This window comes from Cyprinus carpio, chromosome A12, assembly GCF_018340385.1.
Source record: "Cyprinus carpio isolate SPL01 chromosome A12, ASM1834038v1, whole genome shotgun sequence".
Classification (NCBI taxonomy): domain Eukaryota; kingdom Metazoa; phylum Chordata; class Actinopteri; order Cypriniformes; family Cyprinidae; genus Cyprinus; species Cyprinus carpio.
The window spans coordinates 16,351,170-16,377,045 of NC_056583.1; the positions used below are offsets into that span (position 1 = coordinate 16,351,170).

Genomic DNA, 25,876 nt, shown 5'->3' on the forward strand with positions numbered 1-25,876 from the left:
TCTTTCTCAGTTATCTTTCTCCTATATGTGCAAGCGTCTGTACGTACACACAGACAGGAACTTAAAGAGCCATACTGAATATCTCTTTGTGTCATGCTTCGCTGATGATTTGTCATTCACGAGCCACAGGAAATGATTTGAAGCTGATGAAAGTCTTTAGCCTAAATAAGTGCTTTGTTTTTTTTGGAAGGCCCTTATTGTTTCAATCCATGATAATGCAGCTTTGGCAAACCCCACAAAGCTTTTATCGCATGACACTTCTAAAAACCTGCACTGAGTTTGAGAGTTTAGATAATCCTCATGACAGATGGATTGATTGAACACAGATCTCTCTGAAACGTTCCCTTCTTCTCTTTCTCGACACACATTACACACACACATACTCTCTACGGGTCTCTGGCACACACACACAGTGCAGGCAGAGATAGAGAAGGCTTAAATGATGCATTAGAGAGCTAGATGCAGCATGGTGCATTATATATACTCTCCTCACTGCCAATGGTTACCATTGTGCCTCACGCAACATCAGCAGCGACTGGGACCTCCCCTCCCCTCCGCATCCATCCCTGCTTTTCAAAAAAGCTTTTGGGATTTCAGCCAAGGAACATAAATAGAAGATGACAACCATGAGCTATTTTTATCCCTCAGCCTTTTACACACCTTACACATGTATTAACTAAATTTCCTTGCGTTCCTGCAGGAAGAAGCTCCATCTTGTGGAGAGAAGATGTTTTTAGAAATAGTTCTGTAAGCTCTTATTCAGTTAGTCATAATAATGATGATTCACTATTGATCGCTGCTTGAATTTAATGGATACAATATGCATTGCTTGAAATTACTTCTGAGAGCCTGAATAATCAGTGTTGTATGCTGTAAATCAACAGGTTTCAAAAACTAAGTGAGTTTTTTTTTTTAGTTGGCACTGACATCTAGTGGAAAGAATTGTTTGTGCACACCTAATTAACCCCAAAATCCCCAAAATATATTTGAGTGCAATTGCATCGTGTCCGAATATGCCTGCCGTACTGTGTATCATCATTAGGCTATTGCTAACTAAAACTATTTAAAATAGTTTTTCGTAATTGAAATAAAGTTGAACTAAAATATGAATATTGGATGAAAAACTTAAACTTTAAAAAAACTGGAGAAATGTGAAAAAACAAGTTTAAGTACTGAAATGAGTAAAACTAAAACTGAAATAAAAAATAATTGAAAGCTACAAAGCTTTAAAAAATTATTTTATTTTAAAATAATAATATTAAAAAATGATAATAAAATGACAAACGCATATAACATCTTAACTAAAATGTATATGAAAATATAAAAGTTAAATCTAGTTCAAAATATTAATAAATTATATAATAGTATTTAAATAGTACTTAAATAACACTGCTGTGTATCACTGGAAAAACGCTAAATTAAATATCTTTTGAATAGCAATGGCAAATCTGAATGGCTGATGGTTGATAAACTAAATATTTTTGGCTTAAAAAAAAAAGAAAATAAAAAGCTCTTTAATATTTGTTGGAAATTCCTGTTTCTCATTAACATGTCAAAATGTCATGGCGTCTGTAAATGTCATTTTCTGGCTGCTGTTCAGTATGTGTGTGTGTGATGGTGTGCATCTGTGTGTGTTCTCTTGCAGACTGTGCAGGATGTGGCAGGGATATAAAGAATGGTCAGGCCCTTCTGGCCTTGGACAGCCAGTGGCACCTCGGCTGTTTCAAGTGCAAGGCCTGTGGGAAAGTGCTGAGCGGGGAGTACATCAGCAAGTGAGCTATGCCTTAATTATTTTTTATCTCTCACCATCTCATTCCTACCTCTCTCTCTCTATAATTCCCCCTCTCTTAACTGTCCTCTTTTCTAATAGCATTCAGTTTTTGCTCTTATCCTTGATTCAATGAGATGAAATAGAATACAGTAAAAACATAAATCTCTGTTCTCTCTCTTGCTGTCCTACTCTCTTTTTAGGATGGTTCTCCGTACTGTGAGAAAGACTACCAGATTAATTTTGGCGTGCAGTGTGAGGCCTGTCATCGGTTTATCACAGGGAAAGTTCTGGAGGTGAGTAACCAGTATGCATATATTGACTGGACTTCTCATATTAAGGTATCATAGCTGTGCTCTAGATGTAAAGGTGGTTGCAAAAGTTAGGCAGCATTATTATATTGCCTTCTAAAATATATAAGGGTAGCATGAACAATCTAAACACATAATAATGCATTGGGTATAAAGCAAAAGAAATGTTGAAGTTAAAGGGATACTCCACCCTAAAAAGTAAATTTTGTCATTAATCACTTACTCCCATGTCGTTCCAAACCCATAAAAGCTTAGATCGTCTTCAGAACACTATTTAAGATATTTTGGATGAAAACCGGGACTATTCTGACGATGCTTTTCATACTTTTCTGGACCTTGACAGTGTATTTTGCTTTAGACTGCCAGTCTATGGGACAGTCACAAGCCTCCCGGTTTTCATCCAAAATATCTTTAATTGTGTTCCCGAAGACGAACGAAGCTTTTATGGGTTTGGAACGACATGGGGGTATTTTCATTTTGGGGTGGAGTATCCCTTTAATCTATTTAGAAATTATTTAGTACCAAGACATATTAATATTGTTTTATAATGTTATTAAAATATTACAATATTCTAAAATTCAGTGTAATAAAAAAATGTATGCTATATACTGCCAAGAAGAAGTTTGGGTCAGTAAACGTAAATAAATAAATAAATATGTTTATTAAGCAAGAACACATTCAGTTATAGATAATTTGGACACATTCAGTCTCTAGATAATTTGGTTCAGATTTAAATCTCTGACTTTTATTTGCAACAGAACATCTTATCCTGACAAATATGAGCACAGTTTGAAACTGTTGTTTTTCCTGATGAGTCTATTTTCTCTGGAGAAAAATCTGAGAAGCAGGAGGAATAATTTGCTCTGAGTTTAGTCCCATTGCTTTCTAGAAGACACCTCTGAGATATCACTGAGATCTCTGTTGTGAGTTTTCTTGCCTTACGGATATTAAAAATGGTCTCTTGTGGATTTTCAGTGTTCAGTGTTTTATAGTCATGTCAGTATGTGTCAGTGTTCCAGATCTTACACTTCCGCTCCCACTAAACATCTGGATCCCCTAAGAGTGGAGTCGTTAGGCTGACCCATGTCCACAACATCATACAACATCGCTGAACTTACGTAATTTCTCCATTAATCAAACATTTTAGAACTGACACCGGCCCACTGGGAATAGAGCAAAGCAGCACCGTTGGCTGGATTCCAAGGTCCCGCCCACCTATTGTACAGGGGACGGCCCCTTTGAGGCCAGGCCCCTCTGATAGGGTGGGGGAGCAGTGAGATAGAGAGGGGGGGATTTAGGAAAATTCTCAAGAAAAGTCAAAGGGGAAACGTTAGGAACTGAAGGGTAATATAGGGGTTCTCTTGAACAAGAGAGTGCAAGTGACAAAAGTGATTTAAACCGCAAAGTTGCAGGGCTGGGGTGCCACACGAGCAGCCTGCTGGAGGTAATGTTTCTAAACTGTTTCAGAGGTGCTTTTCATTTTTTTCTTTTAAAGCACTTGACAAACATGTTTGCAGTTATGTCACAATGTGTGTTCTGGTCGGTTTTAGGAGCAACTTGTAATTTAAGTGTGCAGATGGTGTTTATCAACAGAGTGTAAATACTTCAGAGCTTTTTCTTTGCTGTTTGGGTGATCATGGTCAAGATTTGTCATCCTGATTAAGCTGACCTGTCCACAGTCTATTAGTCACCGGTTCTCATCAGTGCTCTCGCATACACGGTCTGTTTGCACTTGTACCCTCAAGTTGACTAGTTGTGTTGATGGGGATCTGTGCAGCCACAGATGGTGGAAAGGAAGTGCACCGGAATCTTATGCATGTGCGAGCGCAGGAGATCAAAACCAGCTCCCTGGCTATATAAATCCAAGCAGATATGTGTAGAATCTCGATGTAATGTTGAGAGCAACAGATGCCACTGGTCTGCAGATGGCATTGTGCTTGTGCCAAGGAGGCCATTCAGATTTGATGAGGGGCCGAATAGTGCTTATAAAAATTTGTTGTGGAACTCTGTTATTTTAGGTTTGGTTATGACTAGAATGAAGATTTTGCAGTTAGCAGTTTGTTTTCTGTGTACTTTTAAACATTTATGTTGTTAACAGACGCTCGCACATGCTATTTTGCTCAGTGTTAGCTTGATTACTCTGGGCTGTCAGTTTCATTATGTCAACTGTGGATAAGTTATTTAAACACAATGAAGTTTCATTCTCATTAAACCTATCCAATAAGTGTCTAATGAGGCTATATAGAAATGACATGTGGCCGCTCCAGCTGGCCCTGCATTATCTCTCTCTCTCTCTCTCTCTCTCTCTCTCTCTCTCTCACACACACACACACACACAAACACACACACATGCATATCCAGAGTATACCAGACACCCGGAGGAAAATTGCTCAGAGGTTGTTCTTTTGAAGGTCATGAGACCTTATGGATTTTTTTTTATTAATTAAGAGAAATAAAAATAGATGCAAATGAGAAATGAAACAGTTAACAGATTGAGACTATGGAGCTATAAAATGAATATGGATGGCATAGCTCACATAATTTGTCTTCAGAAGAATTTTATGTGAAGAGTTCTGACTTTTGAGTGCAGACTTTCAAACATTCAAAAGTTTGGTGTCAGTAAAAAAAAAAAAATTAAGAAATGAATAATTTTATTCAGCAAGCATTCAATGCATTTAATTCATCAAAGGTGACAGTAAAGACATATCAATTTCAAATAAATGCTGTTCTTTGACATTTGACACTGAAGACTGGAGTAATGGCTGATGAAACTCAGCTTTGTTCTTACAGGAATAAATGAAAGGAAATGAATTACAGGAGTAAATATTTTTAAAGATAATAAAATAGAACATTTAAAATTGTAATAATATTTTGTAATATTTCTGTTTTTACTCGATTTTGATCAAGTAAATGCAGCCTTGGTGAGAACAAGAGACTTCTTTCAAATATTTTATAATAAGTATTAAATCTGAGCACAATTTTTCTAGAGGCACATGATATTATAAGTGTGTGGGGAATTATCAGTCTATCAGTTTTAGCAGTCTTATTGCTATCTAGGAACTCATTTTTCTTTTCTTTCGGGTGTATTCTCTTTCTTTTTATGCTTGTGACTTTTGGGTTTTGTTCACAGGGTTTGGTTTTTCTGTTTTTCTGTTCAGCAAACAGCAGCTTGTCAGATTCACTTGTCTGGCTCTTTCCTCAGTGGGCAGGTTTGTGGACTGGAGTGTTTTAGTTCAACTAGAAGAGAAGATATACACAACAATACAACCAGACAATACAAAAGGGGGTTATATTACTGACTACAGATGAAAATGACTCCTACTGGAATTCATACACACACTGTAAATGCTAGCACCCTTACTGAAAAGACCAGTAAAAATGTCCATTCTGGAATTATGCAGTGACCAGCCCGGTCAACTCACCTGGTTTTACACTGGTTAGGCTGGTCTGGTTTGATGGGTTGAGGCAAATGTTTGGCCCATGTTAAGCTAGGAAAGCAGCTGGCTGTCTAGCTAAACCATCTGAAAAAATTTTTGGCCAGATTTGGGAGGTAGTTAGATTATCTGAACTCTATTTTAGCTGGGATTGGAAACAAACTAAGACCAGCAAATGCATTTTTTTCGGTATTTTAGTTCAACAAAGTCTTGCTGGTTATGATGGATAAACAATCTACTGTAGTAGGGTCAGCTGCACATTAACATCCCATGCATGGGACCAGCATCCAAAAAAAATATGCATCTATCCAAACACTTTCTCTTTTTTTCTTCATCCCCGTCTCCCTACCTCTCTCTGGCTCTGTCTTCTGTTCACACCCCTCCATCTGGGTGAAGCAGAGGCGTGGACTGTTCTTGGCCCCTTTCCTCAGAGTTCACTGCTCTATGTTTTCTGTGTTGGCTTCTTGTGATGCAATAGGAAATGACTGCTAGCTGTCTGTCTCAGACAGAGCGCTACGCAGAGAGGTAGAACATGTTGTCACTCTGTTTTTTTTACTGGAAAACTGTTACATGGTCTTGTTGCCATGGTGAGGAGACCCGGGAGCCGAGGGGACACATCTGTGTGAAATCATGCGTTTCAGCTGCATTGCCTCATAGTTCAAGTCAGCAGAGGACCATGGGATGTTTCCCCTGCAGAGGAGCCAAATGGGCAACTCCCTCCTCAACACTCCAAGCTCCAGCTGATAGAGGAACAACAAAACAATTGAATTGTTTGGAGAAGCAGAAGAGAAAAACAAAGCTTGAGGTTTTCTGGTGCTGTATAGCTCCTGTGAACATTTCAAAGAGAAATCCTCTTTTTTTTTTTAAGGAACCGTTCATCCTCCTAAAACACACTCATCCTATTTAAAACCTTTCTGACTTTTCTTTTTTCTGTGAAACACAGGAAAATTAAATAAAATAGTAGCTATTGTTAGATTAAATTTTTCCATAAATATAAAAAACAATATTACTGTAACTCTGGTAACATGTTTGAAATTCAAACTAAATATTATTTTAGTTGTTTTATTATCTGTTCTCATATAATTTGGTAATTTGTTCTTTATTTCAGCAAAATATGTCCATGAAACACAGTGGGAGATATTTTAAAGAATATTCTGGCTACTCTTTACTGGTTAAGCTCTAAAATGCACTATAAAAAATATATAAAAGTAGTTTTTCATGCAAAACTATCATATTGGCAAGACTTGAAGAATAGGCTGCTTTTATGATAATGATACTGTTTTTTATTTTTAATTTTATTTTTTGTCATTTTAGCAGCTTCAATCTTAATTCACTTTTATTAAATGAAAAAGAAAGTTTTGAATATTCTGAAAAATATCTTGTTTTGTTTTCCACAGAATAAAAGAAAGTCATACAAGTTTGGAATAGCATGAGGCTCAGTACAGTAAATAATGAAAGAATGCATTTTTTTTTATTTATTTTTTTTGGATGAACTATGCTTTTAAGAAGGAATAAAAATAATACAGAAAGAGAGAAAAATAACAGATAATGGATACAAATCAAAAAGAAGAAAAATGGCAATAAGACAAAGTGTTGCCTCAAGAAAGAGTGTTTTAAGGAGGTTTTGAAGGAGAGAGAGATGTCAGAACAGAAGGGCTCATCAGTATTCGCAGAACTAACTGAAAGCAGCAAAATGATGAAACAGTACTGCAGATGAGTGCTGGAGTGATGATACACACATAAACCACTCTATTATGTGGAATGTACTGCACCTTTAGCTATGACTGGTATGCTACACTAATATTCAAAGGATTGGGGTCAATAAGATATTTTTGAAAGAAGTCTCTTATGCTCACCAAGGCTGCATTTATTTGATCAAAAACAAGAGTATTGTGAAATAGTATTACAATTTAAAATAACCATTTTCTATTTTAATATATTTGTAAATATATTTAAAAAAGCTGAATTTTCAGCAGCAATTACTCCAATTTCCAGTTCAAAATAACAGAATTAATTTTAACTGAAAGCTTATGTGGGATTATAAATGTCTTTAATGACACTATTGCTTGTGGTAGATTGACCTTCCAAAGTTCAAAAGACTGACAGACTGCAGTGTTTCTCAGGCTTTCCAGCTCCCTGGTGCACCTCCCAGCTCTCAGATATCAGAATTCCAGCCCATAGCTGTAGCTGGCAGACCGTGTTGCGGTGGTTTGCACACATGCTTCTGACATGTTAAGCTAGTTGATGCAGGTTTACATCTAATCTGCAACATTATATAACTGCCTAAAACTATCAAATAAAATCTGCATGATTATGTTAAGTGTGTATATGTGTGCATGTCTTTGTGCTGCTATTGTTCCCCTGACCTGGAAGCATCCAAAATACAAAGAATGACGGAAAGAGGAGAAAAAGAGCAGTGCAGTGAAGTGCAATGAAGTGACAGCACACCTGTTCTGTCTCCAACGGACTCTATCTCTCTGTCACAGATGTTAAGGAAGTTGTATTTCAGACAGTTTCGTCCAGTGTCAAGTCTCCCTGGAATGATTTTTTTCTTGTGTTTCTTGTGAATTCTGTTGACCTCTGAATTTGGACATTTTCCCCTAACAGGCAGGAGATAAGCACTACCATCCAAGCTGTGCACGATGCAGCAGATGCAATCAAATGTTCACGGAGGGAGAGGAGATGTACTTACAGGGTGAGCACAACACTTTAATGCTACCTTTAACACAGAGAATTGAAGCAGTTCTCGTACTTTCCACAAAAAGGTTCAAAATTACACTTTTTACACAACTTACACAACTAACTAGTTGACATGTCTAAATATAAATGATTTTATTATTTTAGAAATCAGATGAAATAATTCAATTCAACAGTAGTTACTGATATAATTATATCCCCATCAATTAAAGTAAAATATGTTTTTGGTCATTTTTGTTTTGATAACTTTGGTAACAGGGTTGAACTAAATGTTATATAAGCTGTTAACAGGGTTGATATATTTAGTTTCCTATTCGATGTTCATGAATTTTGCATGTATTTTTCCTACCCTGTTGCCATAATTTGGAACATGTCTACACATATAGCTGGTTTTGTTATTAAAATAAAATAAATTGAATTAAAATAATTTTTTATATATAAATAATAGTTATTGGAAAAATGCTTCCCGAGGGAAAATATTTGTTTGATATTTTTTTTAATTTTGGTAACATGGTTGAATGTTTGAGCTTTACAAATGAGGTCACTACTTCAGTTTCTATACAAATTAAGCTAATTATGTTCCCATTTGTAATAGGAGGAAAACCATATGGTAAAAGAATTCTGATATACCCACCCTTATTTTGTCTTAATTTCTCTCTCTCTCTCTTTTTCTCTCTCTCAGGATCTACAGTATGGCATCCAGACTGTAAGAACAACAGTAGAGTGGAAGAGAAGTACAGAGTGAGTATCTATCAATCTAAACACTTTGTGAGCCAGTCAGACGCTTAATCAGCCCTGTCTCTCTCTCTGAAATAGAAAACTTTGCTGAGCTCCTCCCTCATATTAATCCCAGAAACAACAGTCTACAGAACATTGGGAGAGGTTTAAAATGCTCACATTCTTTAAATCGCTTTTTACAACTTCCCCAAGTGACTCCAAAGTTAAAATGAGGTCTCAGGTGCTCTAGCTGAAGCGTTACATCTGAATCACAAAAAGAGAATGTATGTGTGTGTTTGTCAGTGTGTATTTTGTCCATTCTGTTGTGATTCTCCTCCTTAGGCAGCTTGGCAACATCCTAAAGGAAAACCCAGTCCATTTGATATCTTTTACCCCCAGTCTCAGATTCAGAGCTGGGGCCCAGGTGGCTCTCAGCTGGGCCGGCATCCCCTGGGCAGTCGTGAGGTTTGCAGTCTTCTGCTCTGCACTCCCTCCAAACTGCAATGCTTCCGGCTAACTCTACTTTCACAGAGAGTTTTGCTTTACTTCGAAGCAAGTTAACTGCTGTGTGTTTTTTTAAGCTTCATATTAGTTAACTTATATCCCCCACAGCAAGACTGAATGTGCTTGCACTCTCCTCCTTCAAGTTAGGCCATAATCGTCATAGAAATGTTAGAAATTCACAAAAAATAACCTTTTGTCCCATAAAATCAGGATCTGCCTGCATGCATAAGATAGCAAGCAAGGCTGCGAGTAGGTGACTATGGATGAAGTGCTTGAGTTAGATGACCGCTGGCTATGGTGGATGAGTCCAGTGTTTTGTTGAGTGTGATATCATATCCTGTAATGCCTTTTCCTCCCTTCACAGCCCCTTCCACCCTCAGTAACATCTCTGCACCACTCAGAAAGGCAGGTACTGTATTCTGCTTCTGGCAGCAGATTGGAGAACCCCAAGTGTGTTTTGCAGCTCTTGCCTTTGCAGTCACCCACCAGCATAGGGCTTTCCACCCTTGCCAACTTCCCCATAACAGCCTGTGTGTGAATCATTACGCTTTTCACCACTGCAGGCATGTGTCTCAAGCCCTCCAGCGCTCCATTCACCATTACAGGAATGACAGCTGTTTGTCTCTTCATGCAGAACCATCTCAGATATGAGCTCACAATGTAGCTAACAGAACTGGCCACTTACACAGAATATTCTTCCTAAGGTCGCCCAATTCTGATGTTTTTGATGACATTTGACCTAGAGTCATATCTGAGGGATTGGCTGCCATGGCTGCAAATTGTATGATATGAAACAGAATGCATCTTGGGAAGGCTTGCATTGGAGTATGAGGCAATATGAGCTGGAAATCCTGTATCTTTCTAATTTGTGCTAAATGAAAGCTCAAAAATAAGTGCCTCCTTCACCCAAAAATTATAATTTTGTCATCATTTACTCTCGTCATTCATCCTCATGTTTTTGAAAGCTGTATGACTTCCCTTGTGAAAAAGAAGTGTGCTTAGTTAGTTAGACTGGACATGCATTTATAGTGTACTTCAAAACTTAAAGGTGCATTTAAAAAACAAAAAAAGCACGTTCAGATAATATAATATTAATGAAATAAAAGGCCACTTAATGACAGTACACTTTCATGACTGTTTCATAACACACTTAGGCAAACATTAAAAAAAATAATGTTAACTTTAAAGTATGTTTTTAAATCATTGTTTATCTTTCATCTGACTTTAAAAAGTACACTTATTTTAATGTGTTGACTAACATACAAAGCACATGTAAAGTACTTAATTATCATTTTAACTGTAGTGTGTTATTCAATTACATTTAAAATTATAAGTTTGAAATTAACTAAATTGCAAATTCATCATTACAAATTTGTAATAACAAATACATTTAAATACGTGATACACAAGTTTCAATAAAAATTACACTATATTTAAGTTTACCATGTCAGTACATTCGTCAGTATTCATCAGATGTTACTATGTAAGAAAGTAGAAATAATTAAGAAATTACATTTAAAGATATACTTAAGTGGGTAATTATCATACAATTAAGCATCCAAAAACATTAAAACGTTCAAATAACAACTTAAATTTCAGCATGTTCCTCACAAAAGCCTATTGTATGGCTTTGGAAGACTTGAAATAGTGCATGATTTACTTTATGACATTTTATGATCCTCTTTTGTAGCTCTAAAGCCCCAGTCTCCATTCACTTCCATTTCATGAAAAAGAGCAGCGTGAACATTCTTCAGACTTTCTCCTTTTCTGTTTCATGGAAAAACGAAAGTCATATAGATTTGAAATGACATAAGAATAAGTAACTGTTGACAAAACATTCATTTTTAGCTGAGTGACCCCTTTAAACTTCCCACTGGCATCTATGAGTGTGTTTAGGAATACGTTTGTGTATTTTTTTTTCAGCTAATTGCTAACACAACATCTCGTTGTTCCGCAGCCCACAAGGTCATCGTCTGAGAGTATCTGTTCGAGACCTGGCTCGAGCATCCCTGGATCTCCAGGTCATACCATCTATGTGAGTCCCACTCATCGGCGCCCCCAATCGTTTCCAGAGTCTGTCAGATATTGCCACTCAATCCACAACGGATACTGATGCTGCTATACTTCAGGGTCGATGTTAAAAAAACATGCAGGAAAAGCACAGGAGTTTGCTTCACCTTCTTTCCACTCTTTGCCTTCGCCTTGTATCTGTAGCATCATTTTAGCATGTAACCACATTTAGAGAAACATTTACAATAACACTGTTAAGCAAATGTTAAGCCGGGTAGCTTCTCTCATAAGCATGCCTCCAAAAACAACAGCGTTCATCTTTCCACAGTGTATGTTCACCCTGTGTGCTGACCTTTGTGAGAGCTGTAGCTCTGTTTGGATGTGATGTGGATGACCTTTCACCTGTGCCCTGACCTCTTCCTCATCAACACCTTTCTCCATGTGTTTCTCCACTTATGTGTCTCCTCCCTCCCTGTCCCTCATCCTCTCCTTCCTCCAGGCAAAAGTAGACAATGAGATTATTGATTACAAGGACCTAGCAGCCATCCCCAGAGTCAAGGCCATTTATGACATAGAGCGTCCAGACATGATATCCTATGAGTCTCTCCATTCCACCTCCTCCACCCTGGAAAGACAAGGAAGGCACAGCCCCGGAGAGGTAATCCAAATTGTAAACTTTTAGTGTCTTTTTAATAAACAAACAATGTGCTTTTATGACCTAATATGATATATTTAGCCACTGTATGGCTGTGTAGAAATTATAATGTCACCGATTTATGTTTATACATTTATTCTAAATTTTTGGACTAGGTGTGGCTTTCATAAAAAGTAAACTTTGGCTGATTTTATCTCAAATCAGACAGCATCCCTTGCTCAAATTTTGTGAACAGCCATACTCTGTACATGTAACATCCTTGTACTTCAATTTGGAGATCTGGACAGTCTAGTCTAGTGGTTCTCAACCTTTTTAACCCTAGGGCCTCCACCGTACAACACAATATTAAAAGTCCATACTTCATATACGCTAAGACATATTAGCGTATATATATATATATATATATATATATATATATATATATATATATATATATATAATATATATATATATATATATATATATATATATATATATATATATATATATAGATATGATATGATAGTATTTCAAACTGTAACTGTGACAGAGTTTTTAAACTTATTTATTGATATATTAAATTAATTCACATGGTTAATTAAATAAATTAATAAAAAGTTAATTAAATAAATTAACCATCATTCATTTTGTTATTCCAGAATTAATACTCTGTATTCCAGAATGGTGTGTTCTTCAAAAACAATATTTATTGATAGAAAATAAATATATAGATGTAAAATTGCATTAATTATGTAATTATGACAAAGATGCTTGTTTTATTTTTTTTTATTTGGTTTACTAAATATATTAAATTAACCACAATTAATTTTGTGATTCCAGAAGCTATGTTCCGTGTTTCAGAACTGTATATTCTTTAATAAAAACAATAGTAATTATGCAATTATGAAAAAAACTGCTTGTTTTTCATTTTAATTGATATATTAAATTAACTTTGTTATATTCATTTTGTTACGGAAGTTATGTTCTTTAATAAAAACAAGTTATTGAGTGAAAATAGATTTAGATGTAAAATAGTATATAAATCTTGATTTCATGTTTATTTTTATATATATATATAAATTTATTAATTTCAATACATTAAAGTCTTCCTGTGGCCCCCTTGGAAATTTGCTGAGGCCCTCCAATGGTCTCCGGGCCCCCTGGTTTAGAACCACTGGTCTAGTCTCGATTACCAAAACTGCACATGGGTTTTAGCCACTTTGGCCACCAAGTTGCTACCAGACTCCCCCTATATAACAGACCCAACTCTGCCAATGCTACATCTTTGTGATAACAACGTCCCATCCCCAGTTCCTTATCACAGTAACCATAATACCTCTCTGACCCCATGATCCCATTAGTGTTCCAAAAAACACTATTGGTTGAGGCTCTCAGGCCACAGACAGAGCAGATGTGAGCAAGCGTGTGTATTTGCTCATTTCTCTGTATGTGATCATGTGCATTGCATGTATTCCTGTTAACATGTTTCGCTGTATGTCTATGCATGAAAAAAATGTATGAGAGATGTGTTTTTTTATTCTCTGTGACTGCTCTTGTTCCCTTTGTCTATTAAACATTGTTCTGCTGTACCTGAAAACGCCTGTGCGCCTTCTCTGTGTAGAGACAGCAGTGTCACAGCGCCACCTGGTGACTATAATCAAAATCTCAGACAATCTGCGGTGATGAAGATGTGTGTTAAAGGGATATTTCGGGGTTTTTTCATCTGCATCTGTGGTTGGTTACCAAAGCCAATCCTTTAGACTTGTCCTTGACTATGTATAAACAAACAGAAAATGTATTTACAAGTACACACTTACAATTGAAGTCTATCAAGCAATGGGCCAGGGGTTACAAGTAGAAATGTGAAGCTCACTTACATGGATTATTGAGTAGAAATGTTTCTTTTTGGGGGCTGTTACATTGTCTAAGTCATCAGGAGGGACTACTTTTTAGGTGTAGGATATTTTGGTTATGCATTGCCAGCACAATAAAATAAAATAAAAAATTACAGCAATTACATTATACCGTTCAAAATTTTCATTGGTAATGTTCCTGAAAGAAATTTCTCACAAAGGATGCATTGATTTGATTAGAAAAAAAAAAAAAAAAAAAAAAAAAAAAAAAACTTCAAACAATTAACTTTTTAACAATTAACTAAGTTTTCTGTTTTAAAATAAATTTATTTTTCCTGTGATGGTGAAGCTGAATTTTCAGCAGCCATTACACTATTAGAAATTATTTTAATATGCTGATTTGTTGCTAAAGTAACATTTCTTATTATTATCAATAAAGAAAAAGTTGTGCTTCTTAATATTTTTGTGGAAACTGTGAAACATTTTTTTCATGATTCTTTAATGAAATTTAAAATCTAAAATGAAAAAGAACAGCATTTGTTGCATTTTATAAATAAAATGCATCCAAGTTAAATAAAAGTATTAATTTCTTTTAAAAAAAGACATAAATAAATACTCCAAATTTTGCTTAAGATTAAGATTATTGCAAAAGTATCTGGTTTTATTTTTTTAGCTGGTCATGACATGAGTTTGGAAATAGCTGCAAAGAAAGGGTCAGTGAATGATTTTATCACACCAGTTTTATGCTAACACTTGAAGAAATACTTTTGAAAGAATGTAGTAGTTTATTTTCTTAGTAGTGCAACCCACTAGCCAAATAGACTTCCACTGTAAGTGTTTTACAGTTAAAAAAAATACTGTCTGTGCTAATCAAGTTGAAAACAACCAAGAATATTCCTTTAATGCATACCATATTCTGGAGTCACCGACAAGTTCATAACTCAACCCCTTTCCTCCCCTACAGCCTGTCAAAGCCTCAGGTGGCAGCCCTCCCAGAGGCAGAGCCACAGTAAGTGTGAGAAGGATAGAAACAAGGCCACTGACATAACCAATTAGTTTGTGGATCACCAACCCTAATAAGAACTAACAAATTAATTTACGAAAACGTACCTAATCAAATAAGCATGAACATCTAATGCCTCTTACACCTAGTTTCTCTCATCTCATTAGCTGCTATCTGAGCTCTTAACTGAATAGCTGCTCTGTATTGTAAGTATTTTAGATTAGATTGCTAGTGACAGTAACTTTAAGTGTGTACTCAAGAGCCCAGTGAAAAACTGAAGAATCTTTCAAGTTTATGTGTGCCATGGCAATGGTTTGCATTCATGCTCATTGTCAATGAACTGATACTATTTTCCCAGAAAACATACATCCGATCTGTGTCACTTCTGAATCTAGGCTTTAGCATAACATTAGCATCTAACATTCAAAATGAACACTGCAAGCACCTTTTTGCAATTCCTCTTTCACCTTCATTACATTCATTTAATTTAAAACATCATCCAATGCATGTTGGGTCACAGAAAACACAGCTGTTTCCATGACGCATAACATAATGTTATTTTTAGTGATTTTAATTCTGTGTCCACATTCCCAGACCCTGCCACAAGACCCCTCCTCATTGTCTGCAGAAACAGTAAGTTGTCAGTGACCTCCCTCTGAACCCTGCCACAGCTATTACCACAATTTTCTCTCTTAAATGTGTTCATGAAGATGGCACTGAGCTTCAGCTGACTCTTGAGCACTGGAAGAAGTCCTCTGTTTAATTAATGGCAAACACTCAAAAGTGTCCTGCTGGAGTGTGTGTTCATGTTTGTAATGTATGTCTGTCTGTCTGTATTTCTGTCTGTCTGTCCTTGTCCCAGCAACAGCTGAGTGAATTAACTTTTTTTTTTGATCGTTTTCAAAAGCAAGAATGCATTTAATTGATCAAAAGTGACAGATTTTTACATTTTTACAAAAATATATATTTTAAATAAGTGCTGTTCTTTTAAACTTTTTATTCAACAAAGAACCCTGAATGAAAAAAAGGAAAAAAGTATCAAAGTTTTTATTCAACATTGATAATAATAAATTATCCTTGATGGTCGCGTCAAATCAGCATATTTGAATTATTTCTGAAGGATCGTGTGACACTGAAGACTTGAGTAATGGCTGCTGACAATTCAGCTTTGCATCACAGGAATAAATCACTTTTTCAAATATATTAAAAAATAAAAAGTTAGTTTAAATTGTAATTAAAATTGTGTTCAATTTTTATTTAATTTTTTTGTAAAAAAAAAATTACTGTAATTTTGGTCAAATAAATGCACTTAAAACAATTTAAAATTAAATTTAATGAATCTAAGTTCTTATTTTGTTCTTTTAAATTAGAGGTGAACAGTTTTGTGACATTCACCCATAAAACAACTAATATACAAACAGCCTAACACTTTAAAAAGCATAAAATGCAGTGACATGATTTCACTTCCTGTTCCTAATCGTATTATTTTCTTTTCTGACTTGCTTTATGTAGCATACAGTCTCCTATCCACCTTTTAATACTGATTCTGATGCACACTTACATAGAGCTTTTGTTCCTGTTCTGTTTCAGTCTCCAAGGACACTGTCTCCCACCCCATCCGCTGAGGTTAGAGGGTGTTTATATAGTTTAGTTTTCTTTTTTTACCCTAGAGCCAATAGTACATGTTCATTAAACCATGTCTTGAAAGCATAGTCCACCCAAAAATAAAAATTATTTTATCATTTAGCCACCCTCATTCTTTAACAAAAAATAAGATATTTTGAAGAATGTTGGTAACCAAACTTGCATAACACGGTCTAACAATATAATGAAAGTCAATGGTGACTAAAACTGTTTGGTCACCAAAATTCTTTAAAATATCTAAAAGGTGAGTAAATGATGACAGAATTTTCCTTTTTGGGTCCCTTTAATGCATTTAGAAATGTAAATGTGGTTTGAACCTTATGTAACACATGTAATGTTGTGTGTGCATGTCTACTGTAGGGTTGTTATGACATGAGGGAGCGCATCATGCAAAGATCCACCAGTCAGGGCTCCATCGGCTCTCCGGTTTACCACCGCCATAGCTATATACCCCCTCTGTCCAAGTCGCCCCAGCACTTCCACAGACCAGGTGAGTCAAATGAAATTATCCAAATCCTTTCTCTATAGGATTCCAGTGGAGTGTATGGATGAGCAAGATCTCCTTACAACATTTTGGCCTCGTGTTGCCTTTTCTTGCTTTCCGTTTCCTCCTGAGCTTGTAACCTGTCTCCATCCTCTTTTTCCTTCATCCTCCTCCTCTGTTCCTCTTCCTCTTCTCTGAGCGGCCGGCAGGAATGCTGAAGCTCTGCTCCTCTTTGCGCTCCAGTGACACACGCCCTACCTCCCCTTTCCGACATCACTTCCTCCCCCATAACAAAGGTAAGGCCTCTCCACTCCCCATTGCCTGACCTCTTCTCCTCGTTTTCAGTGTCAATATTGTTCCGTAGACACAAATCCACCCCCCTCCTCTGATTCAGACCTGCTGAAATGTCTTGACTGTGACTTTTTAGCTTGTAAAGCTGTGCTTTTGCCGGCTCTGTTTGAGAAATTCATAAGTCCTGGAGTTGAAATGCTTGAATGGCAACCTTATGAGGACAAGGGCTGTTTTTGATCTGTAAATCCAACTGAAGCACATTTAATGCAAGTTGCTAATGCACATTTTACTAATCACATGCTCACGTGTGTAATGTCCCTCTGTCCTCTCCACAGATTCTTTCTGCATAGGTATGTCTTGGCTTCATGGCTGTTGTTGACTCTGTATAGAGCAATTTGGTGCCCGTGGCAGTTTAGAAGCATGCTGGTCCTGTGTTTGGACCATTCAGAATTTGGTGTATTTGACATTTAATTAACCAACAGTTATATGACAGCTTATTAACCAACATTTCATCAAGTCACTGTGACATCATTAATTAACTCTGTTCCAAAACATAGTGAGTTTTCTTGTTTTTTTCGGCCTACATAGGCTGCTGCCTACTTAATCATATCCCCCAAATAATTATAATAATATTTTTCATTTTTATTATACAAATAATAATAATTTGGGGATATACTTGAGATTGATGCTTACCTGGATGGTAAAAGCTGGGGAGTGCATGTGATGTATTGAAATGCTGTCTATGTAGACAGCTCACTAGTTTTTTGGAACATGTTCATGTTGCATGCTTACATTTGTTTTCTCACAGGCAAAAAGTAACCCTTAAAAGCAGGTGTCACCAAACTCGGTCCTGGGGGGCTGGTGTCCTACAGGGTTTAGCTCCAACTTGCCTCAACAAACCTGCCTGGAGGTTTGAAGTATGACTAGCAAGACCTTGATTAGCTGGTTCACGTGTGTTTGATTAGGGCTGGAGCTAAACTCTGCAGGACACTGGCTTTCCAAGCCAGAGTTTGGTGACCCCTGCTTTAAAGGATATTCAGTCGTGTTACCATTAGACACAAAGTCTTCCTACCAGTGAGTTTGGCATATATCTTTTTGCTGTGGTGGTGAATGTTACCGTGTTCATGATTGTGAAGTATTTGCATGCAGCTTTCCTGAGGCATTTCTCCTTTTCCAATCTGTATGTCCTTCAACACCTGTTCTCTTCTATGGGGCCGACCCACAAGGTCCAGTCCGTCTCTCTGTCTCCTCTCTGTTGAAGCCCTTTTCTGTTCGTCCATCTTTCCAACAGTGAAGATTTATTCGGGCATTATTCTCTCTTTCTTTCCTTCTTTTATTCTTTCTTTCTTTTTATGTTCTTTTCCTTCTTCTGCTTCTTCTGCTATTCTTGTTTGGAGGCACTGAGCCATCCAGTGGCCGGAGTTCTCCTCTTTCCTCCCGGCCAGCCACCCCGACCCTCTCTCTGACCCCTAAACATTTCCACATCCCAGGTAGGAGCCGGAGCATCATCAGAGAGATTTTCTGCTTTTTTCCCTCTCCCTCAATTCTTTAATTTCAATCCCCTCCATAATGCATATATGCTTTTTCTTATTTATTGTCTTGATTGTAGATTTTGTTTATCTCTTATGCTGAGAACATGTACTGATTCAGAAATGATGGTCATACTTTATATGCATCGCATTTACCCAGAACATGATCATAACTGAAACGATTGGAGTGTCTTATTTCTGACTTAGGTGGTATTAAAAATGTTTTGTTAAAACTAGATATTTTTTTATAATTCACAGACCAAGGCATTAACATGTATAGAAAACCACCAATCTACAAACAGCATGGTATGGTTGCTTCAAATTTTAAGCTTTTCTATCTATCTATCTATCTATCTATCTAGTCTATCTATCTATCTATCTATCTATCTTCTAACCAACCTATCTATCTATCTATCTATCTATCTATCTATCTATCTATCTATCTATCTATCTATCTATCTATCTGTCTATCTATCTATCTATCTATCTATCTGTCTATCTATCTGTCTATCTATCTGTCTATCTATCTGTCTGTCTGTCTGTCTATCATCTATCTATCTATCTATCTATCTATCTATCTATATATCTATCTAATCTAAAAAAAGATTTATCTTACATGCTAAAATAAATGTTGTTTTTGTTTGTTTGTTTGTTTGTTTTAAGTGCCTGTCATTATGGTGTGTGCATAAGCATGATTTCTGATAATTATTTTTATTATTTATATTTATATATTTTTTTTATTGTGTGTTGGCTCCATCCATCCATTAATTTGTGATTATGATGCTATGATCACATCCTATGTTCATATGTAAGTACCATTTAACATCATAAACTTTTCTCATTTTTGAGACTCTTTTTCTTTTTCTTTAATCGCTTCCTCACAACTGATTCGCCTACGGCAAGAAACTAAAATCCTCCTTCTTTAACAATTGCCATAAAACTTCTGAAGATAGAAGATTCATAGAAGATTGTGCCTTCTAATTGCATGATGTTATTGCCTGTAAGATCCCATAACAAATTTACTGACACCTCAGATGACTCTGCTTTGGTCTCTATCTTGCACACTCTGCAAATCTTCACATTAGTTTCAGTAAACTCAACGGCACCTTTTGAACAGTTGTGTTTACCGGATTCAAACTATAATTCATATATCTAGATTTTTCTGCTTGCTTAATATTATAAAAATCTATACATTTGCAGTAGCATGTGTGCTCTATCTACTTTATACTGTCCTGTACAAAATGCAGTACTGGCCATTGACATTCAAAGCTTTTGATTCTGTCTCTGAATACACCCTACTGGTGTTTTAAAAAAAAAAAAAGACTAATTGATTAATTTCATTATGCTTATATAACAGATTTTTTACACATAAAAATCCTGAAATGCTTTGAACTGAATGGCCAGCACTACACTTATTGCCAGCCTATGAGAGTCTGTCACTGATAGTCCAGTTCCCCCAAAATACCGATTCAGATTCAGCTGCCCTGGCAGCCCAAAGCAAGTCTGCTGATGACATCATCAAATCATCCAAGTTCCCCGCTGCCCACGCCCCTCGGCCGGACGAAACACCAAAGATCGAGACCGACTACTGGCCGTGTCCTCCGTCCCTTGCTGCTTTAGGTACGCTACTGCTGCTGGCAGTAACCAAAAATCAATGGAATCCATCTGTGAATTCAAACATTGTTCTGTGGGTGGAGAACTCTTGGACTCCTGCTGGTAAATTTGGCCTGGCGTTCCCATCTGACTGGTCCTAGAGCCGGTTGTGGTGGCAGTAAATCTGAGGAAAACTTTAGGATGCTATAGAATAGATGACTTTACAGGGACATAAATTTGCCATTGCTAATAAATCAATTTCATTTTCAATCAAAAATCATTTCACCACTCAGTCTGACCATGTTTTTATTTTTCATATTATTTAACTCATTGTTATTTTTGTCCAATTATGTGTACAACTGAACTCTTGCAGGTCACCATGGGTACAATGACATGACAATGTTGCAATCAACTCAATTTTTTTTTCCTTTTTCTTTCTTTTTCATTTGAAAATCTTTTTTTTTTTTTGATTATGGACGGGAGGCTCAGATGGGAGGAGTCGGTCACGGGACGAAGAAGAGGAAGAGCAACTGAAACGCAGACAACTTCAGGAAGAACATCTCAGCAAGGTCAAGCTCGTATTAATGCTTATACATTCCTTGTGTCATTTTTTTTTTTTTTGTCAAAGCAGCCATTTAAATGCATATATGTGCCAAATTATGCTGCATTGCACAGTGTTATTTACACATGCTGTATGCATTGTTTTAATACCCAAATCACTGAAATAATTATGCAAACACACCTAATTTGCATATATGCACAGTGCCTGGGGGGTTTTCGTGAATAAGACTAATAAATGCAGGCTAATAAGCATGCTAAAGTGGAATAAATTTAACCTCTATGTGATCGTATTTTCAGTACTTTCACTCATATGACTGTGTTTAACTGCAGATCCAGTCTGGCCTTGGGAAGCTCATTCTGAAGGAGGAGATGGAAAAGGAGATGAACCGAGAGAAATACATACGAAGTGTGGCCGCCCAGCGCTTTGACTCCCAATATGCTAACTGTACCACAGGTATAATGCCACCTACTTTCAAAGCAATCACAACAAATACAGCTTTATTCAGACATTAGTGTATTAGTATATTAGTACAAAAGTATTCTATCCTCTGTTATAGACTCCCAAACTGTTAAAACATCATCTTTGCCTGGATATGGACGGAATGGCCTCCATCGGGTAAGGCTCAGCCATTCACCTGTTATTCACTTATATTTAATAAGTGCATGTAAAAGGCAGTTAAAATGTAATTTATTCCTGTGACAGCAAAGTTGAATTTTCGGCAGCCATTACTCCAGTCTTCAGTGTCACATGATCATTCTAATATGTTGATTTGGTGCTCAAGAAGCATTTCTTTTTATTATCAATGTTAGAAAACAGTTTTTGCTTCATTTTTTATTTTTTTTGTAAAACAAAATACTTAAAATAATAATTAATACTATTATTTAGCAAAGACCAAATAAATTAATAAATCGATCAAAAGTGACAGTCAAGACATGGATAATATGCAAAAAAATATATTTTTCAAATAAATATTGTTAATTGAACTTTTTATTCATCAAATAATCCAAAAACAAATCATGTTTTTTTTATGAAAATAATAAGCAGAAAATCTATTTTTAACACTGATAAGAGTAAGAACCATAATTAATAAGCATCTGTAATAACTGAGAAATACATTTATTTATAAATATATTCCAAAAAAAAAAATTTAATTGTAATAGTATGGTAAGTATAAGAGATTGGTCTTGGTAAGTATAAGAGATTTCTTGAGCATGTGGAATAAATTAGGCCAGCATAACAAATTAAAGTGCATCTTTAATGACTTTCTTTTTTTGTCTGTGCCTTCAGCCCCAGTCTACAGAACTATCTCAGTATAACAGTTATGGGGATGTATGTGGAGGACAAAGAGGTAGCATTCAATACTTCTAATACTAAAAAAATACATCTAATACCCACCACCACCACCACCAAAAAAAATAAATAAATAATAAAAATAAAAAAAATACTTTTTTAATAAAATAGTAATATTTTGGAATTTGTCTCTTTCTGATTTACACAGATTTCAAGGTATGTGACTGACCTGCAGTATTTACTGAGCATGTGCATCAGCAGTCATGCACATATGGAAGTCAAATCATGCTACATGTAACCGGAATGGCACTCATGCCCTCATTGCTATGCTTGTGTCTGAGTTTGAGCCATGGTGATAGACAAGAGCACAGTCAAGGGTTTGATATGTTGAAAATCTCCCCCACCCCTGAGAACACATCACATGGATAGTGGCTTGATCCACTTCCCTTGCGAGAACCTGATACAGAGCAATATCTGTTAGGAATTAGATCCAGACTATTTCCCAAGGTTCTGAATTCTTGAAAACAGTTTTCTGCTTTCTTTTCTTATCATTTGCATCACGTGTATGTGTTCTGTTCTATAGCCCACCCAAGATGCCCAAGATTCCATTACAAGAATGGACAGGGGAATGTCTATGCCTAATATGTTGGAATATAAAGCAAGTATCACAAATATTTTCTAAAATGATGTTTCTCTTCTCTCTTCCATCTCTAAATGCTCCTCTGTTCAATAAATAATCCCCCCCCCCCCTCCCAAAATCAAGATTATTCAGTCAGGGCCATAATTTTTGCGCATCTTCACAGGCAATGATCAGTGAGAAGAACAAGACTAGCATAACTTGTACAGTATATTTTCCAGTGCTATGATGAAATGATGTCATCACATGACATACTCTGTTTTAGCAGTGCATAGTTTCGAGATCATTCAATCATTTTGAACTCCTGGTTCTCATTAAAGACACTTCATGGTTACATATGGTAATATTTTCTGAAAGTGCATGGTTGCTTTAGTAACCCAGAAGCCTGATTCTCTTGGGCTGAACTTAAATTCATGCGTCGGCCCTAGCTAATAGTTATTGGCTAGATTAAATAGATTGGAACTTAATAGGATTTCCCAGCAATGTATAAGAAACAACAACTGGAATGACTGTAGACTGTTATTTGTTTGTAGAAGTGCTAGCATTAACAGCATTATAATTCCGTCCTGTAGATACAGTTGGCAAAAACGCCTGGCCAGCTGTAAAAAAAAAAAAAAAAAAAAAAAAAAAAAAAAAAACTGATTTGTAGGATTTTTTTTTTTTTTTTGAATTCACATTCTAAACTCCTGAACATTTGGTAGCTAAAAAGAGACTAGACTAAGAGACGACTATGGAATTTCATATAATATCTGCAGCAAAGATTACTTTGCATGCTGTATTACAAATAAAATAAATGTAAAGTAAATTCTTAAATTAAATGATCTGTTTTGGATTTAAATCATACATATATTATATGATTCTATCCAGCACTTCTTTCCCATATTGAGAAACACAGACTCTCACACTCTCTATCACACAAGGCTCACCTACTGTTTGTTCCTCTGCATGCTCTGCCCACCTGCATACTCACTCTCTCACTAGCACCATGTGCTGCAGTGTTGTATTCTGGCAAGAGTTGGTGTTTGTGTGCCATGTTAGAATGTAATGACCGTGCATTTTTCCCTTGTCCATTTGCTTTCAGCTGTTCATTGTGTTTGGCAAATGCCTCGCATAGCATTCTCCATAACAACACAATCCCTCCTTTTGTAAAGGTGTACCCATATGAAATGCTCACTGTCACCAACAGAGGGCGTACTAAGCTCCCGAAGGATGTGGACAGGACGAGACTGGAGGTAAATGGCACCCGCTAACCTCACTGAATGGAAATTACATGAAAGTAAATGACTCGTTTTTGCGACTTTAAAAGTATGACTCCTTTGAATTATGTAAATCAGAGGAAATGGCATTGCTGCATTTTAAGGCTACATTCAAAATGCATTTATTGTTCTGTAAAATATAACAACGACAATATTGTTGTTATTATTAAATGCTCAAATATCTAAATAAAATAATAAATAATATATTGTTTACAATAATAATTGCTGATGTTGTCAAATATTAGCCTATTATTTAAATGATAAAAAATAAATAAAATATCAGTGTTGCAATAATACTGCTGTACAGTAAACATACGTTTTCATTTATATTATTTGTGCTATTATCAACTATCCTCAAACTGTCACGACACGCACACAAACAGGTAGATCCAATTGCAGTATGTTTTATTAGGATAATCCAAATCTCATGGTCAGCCAGGCAAAGGTCACAATCCAGGTAAGCAGTCCAGAAACAAGAAACATACACAACATCCGAGAACCACGACAAACCAGGGTGACATTCAACAAGGACTCCGTGACAATGACAGAACAACCGGGGTATTTATACACAAGGAAATGACAATGCTACCGGGAATTGGCTGAGTGCAATGATTGATAACCACGGACAGCTGAGTGCAATGAGCAGTGATGAAACCAGACAAGACTATGGGAAATGCAGTTCTAAAGTGGAGTGACGATAAGGGGAAGTGAGACCTCTAGTGGCCACCCAGGGAGACACAGAACAGACACCGTGACACTACCCCCCCTCTAAGGAGCAGCTTCCAGATGCTCCACAGAACAATTAACCAAAAAACAAAGAGACCAGGAGGGAGGTGGACTGGTGGAGGCAGAACAGGGGGAGGGATGGCGGGCCAGGCCCGTGTAGGGAACTGGGACCGGGCAGTGATGGCTCCCCTGGTAGCCCAGGTGGCTCGGTCAGATCAGGGGGCCATGGTGGACCCGAAAGTTCAGGGGACCACGAGGGACCAGGCAGTTCAGGTGGCCACGGTGGACCCGAAAGTTCAGGGACCACGAGGGGCCAGGCAGTTCAGGTGGCCACGGTGGATCAGTCCATTCTCGTTGTGCAGACGGCCAGGGAGGAATTCACCATTTGAGTGGCCCGAACGGAACCTGCCAATCGGGGAGCCAGTAAGGAGCAGGCTGTGGCGATGGCCAGGTCACGGCATTGGGAACGGCATCGGGAACGGCATCGGGAACGGCCTCAGACAAGGGCACCGCCTCGGGAACGGCCTTGGACACGGGTATCGCCTCCGGAACCATCTCGGGCCCCGCATCGGCCTCCGGAACAGCATCGGGCACCGCCTCGGGAATGGCCTCAGGAACGGCATCGGACAAGGACACCGCCTCGGGAACGACCTCGGCATCGGGCACCGCCTCGGGAACGGTCTCAGGAACGGCCTCAGGAATGGCCTCAGGAACGGCATTGGACAAGGACCCCCGCCTCGGGAACGGCCTCGGCATCGGGCACCGCCTCGGGAACGGTCTCAGGAACGGCCTCAGGAACGGCATTGGACAAGGACACCGCCTCGGGAACGGCCTCGGGCACGACCTCCGGGCTCCGCCTCGGGAACAGCCTCGGGCTCGACATCGGGGACAAGGACACCGCCTCGGGAACGACCTCGGCATCGGGCACCGCCT

The 25,876-nt window shown here is 37.3% G+C and overlaps 1 protein-coding gene across 7 annotated transcripts in view; it reads left to right on the plus strand.

The window, feature by feature from the left end:
• The window catches only part of LOC109090510 (actin-binding LIM protein 1-like), a 69,924-nt gene that overhangs the window by 39,921 nt on the left and 4,127 nt on the right, over positions 1 to 25,876 (plus strand). For 2 of the 7 annotated variants that reach the window (XM_042767828.1, XM_042767827.1), the window contains exons 5-28: positions 1,646 to 1,771; positions 1,970 to 2,064; positions 8,121 to 8,208; positions 8,893 to 8,951; positions 9,270 to 9,392; positions 9,796 to 9,840; positions 11,389 to 11,466; positions 11,941 to 12,099; positions 14,893 to 14,937; positions 15,526 to 15,564; positions 16,522 to 16,557; positions 16,936 to 17,065; positions 17,266 to 17,355; positions 17,686 to 17,700; positions 18,748 to 18,840; positions 19,138 to 19,185; positions 20,353 to 20,499; positions 20,956 to 21,041; positions 21,364 to 21,487; positions 21,591 to 21,649; positions 22,322 to 22,382; positions 22,533 to 22,540; positions 22,908 to 22,982; positions 24,113 to 24,193. In XM_042767828.1, coding sequence (XP_042623762.1) covers positions 1,646 to 1,771; positions 1,970 to 2,064; positions 8,121 to 8,208; positions 8,893 to 8,951; positions 9,270 to 9,392; positions 9,796 to 9,840; positions 11,389 to 11,466; positions 11,941 to 12,099; positions 14,893 to 14,937; positions 15,526 to 15,564; positions 16,522 to 16,557; positions 16,936 to 17,065; positions 17,266 to 17,355; positions 17,686 to 17,700; positions 18,748 to 18,840; positions 19,138 to 19,185; positions 20,353 to 20,499; positions 20,956 to 21,041; positions 21,364 to 21,487; positions 21,591 to 21,649; positions 22,322 to 22,382; positions 22,533 to 22,540; positions 22,908 to 22,982; positions 24,113 to 24,193 — 1,910 coding nt within the window. Of the gene's footprint in view, positions 1 to 1,645; positions 1,774 to 1,969; positions 2,065 to 3,362; positions 3,524 to 8,120; positions 8,209 to 8,892; positions 8,952 to 9,269; positions 9,393 to 9,795; positions 9,841 to 11,388; positions 11,467 to 11,940; positions 12,100 to 14,892; positions 14,938 to 15,525; positions 15,565 to 16,521; positions 16,558 to 16,935; positions 17,066 to 17,265; positions 17,356 to 17,685; positions 17,701 to 18,747; positions 18,841 to 19,137; positions 19,186 to 20,352; positions 20,500 to 20,955; positions 21,042 to 21,363; positions 21,488 to 21,590; positions 21,650 to 22,321; positions 22,383 to 22,532; positions 22,541 to 22,907; positions 22,983 to 24,112; positions 24,194 to 25,876 lie in introns of those variants that run through there. The other 5 variants (XM_042767824.1, XM_042767825.1, XM_042767829.1 and 2 more) reach the window with 5 other exon arrangements.